General features: G+C 50.7%; 2 protein-coding genes across 2 annotated transcripts; one reads left to right on the forward strand and one right to left on the reverse strand.

The window, feature by feature from the left end:
* Nucleotides 1–151: 151 nt before the first annotated feature.
* LOC100901339 (blood vessel epicardial substance-like) lies at nt 152–1,290 on the forward strand. The gene has a single exon (XM_003740193.2). It carries the CDS (start codon nt 190–192, stop codon nt 973–975), a length of 786 nt encoding a protein of 261 aa, XP_003740241.1. The 5' UTR covers nt 152–189; the 3' UTR covers nt 976–1,290.
* On the reverse strand, nt 1,291–7,356 carry LOC100901481 (uncharacterized). The gene is made up of 10 exons (XM_003740194.3): nt 7,192–7,356; nt 6,935–7,048; nt 6,628–6,841; nt 6,217–6,467; nt 5,608–6,099; nt 5,058–5,513; nt 3,507–4,910; nt 3,078–3,397; nt 2,630–2,838; nt 1,291–1,941 (listed from the first exon to the last, which is right to left on the reverse strand). The coding sequence occupies exons 1-10, from the start codon at nt 7,354–7,356 to the stop codon at nt 1,754–1,756; spliced, it is 3,813 nt and encodes a 1,270-aa protein (XP_003740242.2). The 3' UTR covers nt 1,291–1,753.
* Nucleotides 7,357–8,168: the final 812 nt, after the last annotated feature.

The following is an 8,168-nucleotide window of genomic DNA, read 5'->3' on the forward strand; positions in this document are numbered from 1 at the left end:
ACTGATGCCGAGTGCTGCCGTTTGTTTCTTTTCTTGCTCTTTAGTTTGATCTCGAGATACCGGAACGTGGCTCTTCTCATGACGGTTCCCTCTCCATTTGGAACGCTTGTACGTCTTGAGTTGCGCTCGCCGGTTTCTTGGCCACAGAACAGACCTGAGTCCTCTCAGTTGGCTTTTCTCGCGGCTGATATGGGTCTGTTGGAGTCGTTACCGTGTCAAGCTGGATGGCTCCCCACGAATCACTTGCTCTTCCATTTCGCCAACGTGTGCCTCTTCCTATCGTACTGCGTTCCACCGGGCTTGAAAGGTCTGCTGTTTCTACGGATAGTTCTCTTCTTCGCATGTTTGTTCTTCGCTCTGTGGGGTTGGCTGGTGCTGTGTGCGTTGGACACGTTCATGTGGAACGCGATCTTCACCATCATGAACCTCGTCCAGTCCTATCTCGCGTACAACATGATCCCGAAAACCACCAGGCTCCCGAAAGCTGTAGAAAACCTCTACTCGAAACTGCTCGAGCCGCTGCGGATCTCCAGACAGGAATTCGAGTTCGTGTACAACGCCGCCCGCGAGGTGATGTATCTGGAATCCGGTCAAGTTTTCGACGTCAACCATCTCGGCGACAACATCAGTCTCGTAATCCGCGGCAGATTGGGCATACTGAGTCGCGACGGAAAGCCTATCACGGAGTACTTCCAGTTCGAATTCGTGGATCCCGCGAAATGCTTCGGTAGAGAGGTGGACCAGAACGTCGAGTTCACGGCGATCGATACCGAAACCGTCGTGCTGATATGGCGACGACCGGACCTTCAGAACGTGTTCCGGAGGGATCCGCATCTGAAGATGGTGTTCGACTGTCTAGCGGCGCGACAACTGCTCCCGGTTCGGAGCAAAGCCAAATCCGAAGCGAACAATTTTCCCATGGTCGAAGCACCGCCGAACGATGGGCGAATCTCCGTGAATGAAGGGGAATCATGATCCTGAAGACATTCCTGTCCGAGCGGAAGGAATGTCTTGGGAGAGAGCGCAATCGGAGGGCAAAAGCTGCGAAGTTTCCGATGATCGTATAAATCTGTAAATACCGTCAGGTCGTCCCTTTGTGTCCTTTGGATCTCCCATCGAGTCCTCGGAACCGAGGGATCTTTCGATGGCCAGCGTGACCTGGAAAAACTCTGTACAGTTTCTCAGATCTCTTCTGAATATAAATACTAAAAACCTAACCGCTACTTATTAGGTTACAATACCGAAAGGAACTTGGTCCAGCTAATACTTTAGTGAATAAAAGATCGAGTCGGTGGATTGGATGATTTATTCAGCAATAGATCAAGTAGTCGGACTTTACGGTGACTGTTCTCATTATCATTGTTCGTTTGCTTCTTTATTTGCATGTTCTTCAGCTGCGTATATTACATCGATTGTACAATAGAAGACGGTAGTCGTTTGAAAATGACTCATTCGCTTGGCAAAATGCGCGGAGAAGGTCTTCGTGTATTGGGATTCGGGGTGGGCATTCCTAATTGGAAACGAGATTACGATCCATGGGAAAGACCATTTGCATCCGTGATCGTCCGGTCAGTAGCATGCAATTCCCACATAGCTCGTCCGATCGATGACCCTGTAGGAATTACGAGCAGAGTCCCCGGATGAACGAGCTGCTCGCTCGTACTCCGTATCCTTAAGGGCATTCATGATAAGCTACCTAATGATCTTTGGCTCTTTCGCATTGTGTCGTGGACGCCATTCGTTGACGATGCTGTCAATGATGATCGGTACCCGGGTTTTTCGCTGACTTTTTTTCTTGCTGAGATTGTTGCTGAGACAGTTTAGCTGCTTCTTGAAGATCTTTTCTTGCCAACAGTTCAGCCTCGAGCTTGGCCTGTATCCCCATGCATTCAGCCTTCTTCGAAACCGGAATCTTCTTCTCCCAGGCTTCCTCGGTGATCCCTGGAAGGGTCTCTTAGTTCAAGAATGGAGCGTGGCAGTCCCGAATGCTCCTCAACATAATTCAGACAAGCTCGAGCATCGAATCGTCTTCGGGACACTCCTAACAATATCAAGACGATAAGATTCTTGAGATGTCCGAATGTCACAGCGCGGCCAGTAACCTGGAGGACCGCATAGTTCGCGACCTTGTTGGAACGAGACACGAGTCATCAATCATGATGTAATTACAGAGTCTGCTCCGAGACGGTTTGGGGGAACGTTCTCTAGTGAGGTCGAGCCGCCAAGGCACACAACGTTCGGCGGAGATTAGGGAACGGGACATTTAGAATTCAGACACTTGGGCAAGAATTCGATTCCTGGATGACAGAGTAATTTCCGCATAGTTTCTCAAAATGCTAAATCATCTACAAGGCCGAACTATTGCGATGATAATTTTTGTCATCCATGGTTTCCGGTCAGTCACTCGACACCTCTGAGCCGTTAAAAGCCCTGGCATGGACGCATGCCGAATGAAATCGTCCGAATATTCGACACAACTCCTATTGCGGCTAAGCGAAAGCAATAAAATTCACCGCAACAACAATCATTCCAGAGCGTACCTATTTGTCGATTCAGCGAGAGGAAAACTATTAACGCATCCCTCCTCGCCTTGATAAGGTTATCAATGCCGATCACGGGTTCTACTTACCGGTGAGGTTTAGAATATCTAGGATCTCGTGATGCTTGCTCCTCTGATGAGAATACAGTTTACATCTGACTGTGTATTGACTCGGACACCACGGACACTTTACATAAGTAGATCTCACTGAAGCGGCCATGGTTTTATAGCTCTGTGGAATCTCTTGATCCGGGTGTTTCTTCAGAATATGCTGCTTCCTTTTCGTGCTCGACTTATAGCTGAAATGCGGAAGAATATTCCCTTTATCCCAGGACGTCGGTGACATCTGGGATCCATGCGCTCTTCAGTCGGCATTTCCCGACTATATGACGATTTCTTAGCCTCCACGATCCCTTCCAACAGTCTTCCTCATGAAGTGAGAAATTTCCCCCTGTTGCCATTGGAATTTGATTCGAGGAATGTGGATTCGCCATATAGAGGCACTATACACGAGATACGACTGGAGACGCTCGCCTACCTTTTGTCACAATAAGGACACGGAAATTCGGTGATGACTTTTTCGAACTCATCGTTCAGGGACGTGTTTTCCAATGAGACCTCCGGATGACCCTTAGCGTAGTGCTGGGCAAGCATCCCCCGTTTCCGGAAGGCCCTTGGACATTTGTCACATTGGAAACTCTCCTTCTTGATCCCGGTGCCCTCGATTTTCAGGCGGCACCGGCTAACACCATTTTTCTTCTGATTTTCATCGGTGACTTCCTGACCCGAGGGAAATGTCGGTTGTGTGGAGTCGGGGCTCGCTTTCGGACTCGAGTCGAGTCCATTCCGGTGTTCTGTCTGCGAGGGAGAAAGGGATGCTGAATCAGAACCCAGAGGTACGGAAGTCGATGATAATTCGAATACTTGAACGATCCTAACTCGAAAGGTCGGATGTCACGTAACTCACCTGTTGCGCCTCCGATTTGTCCGAGAAGTGCACCTTCTTCATGTGATTCGCCAATTTGTCCTTGCGGCTGAGTATTTTACCACACTGCTGGCACTTGAACTTCTTATCGCCAGTCTCATGGACCCTTATGTGACGCTGAAATTTGTCGGTGTGGCAGAAGGTTTTCCCGCAGACGTCGCATCGGAATGATTTTGTTGTGGGGTAGATGTGATAGAGCTTTATGTGACGTCGAATCATCATATAGTCCTTTAGAACTCTCGGACACAAGGTGCATTTGAAGCCCTCGGGTGTGCTGTGTTGCTCCGAATGTTCTTTCAACATGATACGACAGTAGAATTCTGCGTCGCAGAGCAAACACGGGAAGGTTCGTTTCTCGTCCTTGCGCGTCTCTTCTAATTCCTTCTCGGCCGGCGACTCGATCGATTCGCTGCATCCAGCCGAGGTGATCTCGGCGTTCTGCACCTCGAGATGCGTCGCAGAATCCGTCGTTGGCTGTTTATCTTGATTGGACATCTGATATTCCTCGGGAATGAGTTTAGGGAGTTTTTTCTTGAGAGGCGTCATGAAGGTGGCTTTCGGACTCGGTGGTTTTTCCGCCTCGGTCGGTGCCGCGGCAGCGAGTTCGTCGCAGATATCGGCGCTCTCCTCCGATTCGGGCAATGGGGAATCGATTTCCACGATGTTGCTGTCGGCTCTAACGTAGTGTTTGTTCTTGATGTTTTTGATCAGTCGTTTCGGCGGAGGAGGTTCTTCCGAAAGCACCGAGGATCGAGACGAGTCCGAAGTGGAGCTGGAACTTTCGTCGGACCGATAGCTCGAGGACGAGTCGGACTGTGAGCTCGTGTCTGGACTCCGGCTCGACTCTTCATTGTGGCGCTGATAGAATTTCGATATTTTACTTGGCACGGTCCTGGGTTCCTCGGCGACCGCTTCGGGCTCCTCCTGATTATGGAGCATCGGGGCGTTGCTGTTATCGACTTTGAGACGCTCCCGGATTGTGGCATCGGTCTTCCTCTTCTTGCAGGTGTAGTAGAGCGTGTCGTCGAATTCTTCGGCATTCGGAACCTCTTGCATGATCGATCCCTCGGGCCGTTTCTCGATCTCGCGAGTCTCTTCCTCTGGATACTCGGTGCGAACATTGAAGAACGCTTCCGGCTCCTTCAGTTGCGTCACGTGTTGATTTTGCAGGGACAGATAATTGTTGGGAATCATGTCGGTGGATAGATTTCCGGCACAATCGGCACCGATCGCTTGGGTTATATGCTCGATGATCTCGACCGAATCCATGCTTTTTTCCGCATTGTAAGGAAGGAGTTCCTGATTGCATGGCTGACGCGGGTTGATCGCGCGTTTACCTTTCCTCTGTACCTGGTTCTCGACCGGCTCACAGAACACGTTTGACAACTGAAATACGCGGATGAGACCGATTAGAAAAGCAGAAAGACTCTGAGGGATGAAGACCCTACAGCTCCCTTTGCCCCCATCCCTCTGCAATCGACTACAATCGATGATTAGTCATTGATCGCATCAGGACGCTCTCGACAGTCGTACCTCTCCCGGCGAAGGTGCCTGCGCGATGTTCATCAGGTGCTGAGGGGAGAGTTGCCTTGACATCGAGCCTTCGTTCCATTGGCTCCCGCTCGGATATCGATGCATTTTCGGTTTTCTGAGAGCTTCTTGCGAAGCCGGGCTGTCGTTGTGCTCGCTCATTATGTGGTGGAGCAACATATCCGTGTGGGGGAATTGCAGGTCGCAGTCGAAGCAAACATAAAATTCCTGAGGTAGCCAGAGTCGATAGCGCTGGGAGTAACCCTCCGAGTACCAAACCCTGAGCTCGGTCTTCGACTCTATCGGCACGATTGACTTGAAGAAAATCTGGGATCCCTGCTGGAAAAGGGCGAGATTCTGTTCTACTGGCGAACTTGCATAGCGGACGAAACGCATCCAGTTCGAACGCTCGTCATCCTTCGTGTCCAGGAGGACGCATCCGTCTTTATCTTCGGAAATCTGGAACGACGATAAGATGGCGGCGGAATTAGATGATATGGCGAATTCATGACGCGTGTTGTGGAAAACTCCGGAAAATGCAAACTCTACTCACGTAAATCGGGAAAGGCATATTCGACTTGTGGGTCACCTGCACTCGAACGCCCTCCATGGGTCCGAAAACAGTTCTGTTGGGTATGGGTTTCTTGCTGAACACTCCGAACACAGGCTCAGAAGCGTTCGATGAGAGGTTTTGAATCGATAGATGGTTGGAGGGTAACGAAGCGAAGGCTCTCGGCTGGACCATCTGATCCTCTATCACCATGATTCGATGCATCAAACATTCCTTGTCGTAGAAAAGACCGCACTCATCACAGAAGATCCCACAAGCTTCTTTCGGCGGCGATCGTTGGAAACGATCTTTCTTAGGCGGTCGGGATACGGTCGGATAATCTTGACGATTGACTATTTGGGAGGGTATGCGGTTTTGTGGGCATAATGAAGTATTTGCATGACTCTTCGATAATGAAAGGTCAACGCCCACAATCGTTCCTTCGAGAAGATCGGTCGGATTGTCGTCTTTGTTCATCTGCTGCTGTTGCTGCTGCTGTTGTTGCTGTTGCTGCTGCTGTTGTTGCATAGGGTCCTGCGGAGTATTTAGGTTGATGGACAGGGTCCTGGCAGAATTACTGAGCGCGTTGAGTACTTTCAAGATCTTACTTACCGGACCAAGGAAAAGTTGATGCAGTGCTGCGGTCGGATCGTTGGTGTCCATTCCAGCATGGACCATGTGGCAGAAGGCACTGTTCTGGAGTTCTTCAGCCGCATATTTCTGAGCCAACATCTGCTTGTGATTAATCGGATAGTTTTGATTACCGGCTTGCTGACTACTGCACGCAGCGGCTGCTGATTGGACCAACGGCAGCGACGGATAACTGTAGTTTTCGAGACAGAACGGTAACGATGCTTGAGAGGCTGGAACGCAATGGAAGATCAGATCACTCTCAGAGAAATTATGGGTCCGGATTTTATTCTCGGTGGAAAGAAGTCTAGCCCCAGCGGGGGTCCAGTGTTGGGACCTGTGCCACCGCCATGCGTCCTTCGGGAGAGTCTTCATTCCTTCATTAGGACAAACCTGAATGTGATGTGCTCTGAGTCTGCGCCTCGAGGTATCTGGAACCCGGTGGTCTCTCTGATTGAGGCGCCTGGAGGAAGTCGAGAATCGTGTTCTTGTCGAGATGCAAGACCGGCAATCCTGCGAATGGATCCTGGGACGAGACCAAAACCAACGATCCTGGATCCACGTCTTGGGAGCACGGGATAGTATTCCGATGAGGGAGCGGATTATGCTGATAACGAAGATGAGATCGATCAGGTTAATCCTAATCACATATCTATTCGATACATTCCGATTCATCGATTGAGCTTGCTTTCTGGCTTACCAAATCGAGCACCTCCGGCAGATCTGGCATTTCACCGTCGACAGCGATTTCATCAACGATGTTCAACTGCGATGGCTGGAAACGGGCAGCCAGACTGACTGCTGCCGCGTAGGCCTACGGAAAATGTTTCGGCTATGAGGACTGAGGCTCGGTGGGCTTTTCTCTAAAAACGAGCTCTGAATCGGCGTCACTGAGACGGATGGTTCTCCTCAGGAGAGCTCCGGTAGATTAGAATCTCACTGGTCGATCCAACTCACCTGGGCGAATTCGTGAGAGCCCTGACGGTCCTGCAACCCGTGCCCGACCTGCTGGTTCTGGTCGAAGGCTTGAACCATGATCTCGCCTGGACCTGCACGCTCCTCGTAATAATCGAACTCCCCTGGCGCGACGTGCGGCCAGGGGACCATATCTTGGCATGACATCGGGACTCCTGTACGAGACTCTTGCCCGAGAAATCGCTCACAGCTCACAGCGTCGTGAGCTTGGTCGTGAGCTGGAGTGCATCTTTGCCGATACACAAGCTATGCACAACCGAGCGGTAGTCGGAGTGCCGAACTCTCGACTCAGGGCTACACAGAATCACGGGTGAATATATCCAACGCACACAGAGACATCGCTTACGATCTGGAGTCGCTCAGCTCCAGCCTGACCGACCATCACTCCTTTCAGTGAACGTAAACAAATGTGACATTGATCCCCTGTGGTGTAGCAGCGCGCAGGGTTTTCGAAAGGAGGACGGCCACAATGCCGAAGCATGATGGCGCAGCACCAGACGAACATCTGGACATAGAGGAGGAGAGATCTTTGGAGAGGTCTCAGCCAATCAAACGGTGCCCAGCCGTTTAAATGTCCGTGAGCTCTCTGCGGCGTTCGGTGGATGAGCGAGCATACGCAGGAGGACGAGATATTGACAGAAATAATTGTTGTGGTATGCATTTCGTAGTAAGAAGTTTGGCAGTCGCGAGACCCGGGTATGAGAGCAATGATAACACCTTCATTGAGAGTGAAGGGGAAGGATATGCCTCTGATATTGATTGGGTTGGGAAGAACAGATACCAGCTGGGAAACCAGCTATCTCCGAGCACCGATTAGAATAGGGGATGCTGTGACGTCCTCGGTACCTATGGCTCGTTATTCCCTGTATGCCGTCAATGAGCCTCCGATGGGATAGATTCCATGATTCGGAGACTGGAGGGCCCCAGATTCGGAGAGTTCGGTGAGTCTCGAGAGATGC

This window comes from Galendromus occidentalis, unplaced genomic scaffold (genome assembly GCF_000255335.2).
Source record: "Galendromus occidentalis unplaced genomic scaffold, Mocc_1.1 scf7180000076820, whole genome shotgun sequence".
Classification (NCBI taxonomy): Eukaryota; Metazoa; Arthropoda; class Arachnida; order Mesostigmata; family Phytoseiidae; genus Galendromus; species Galendromus occidentalis.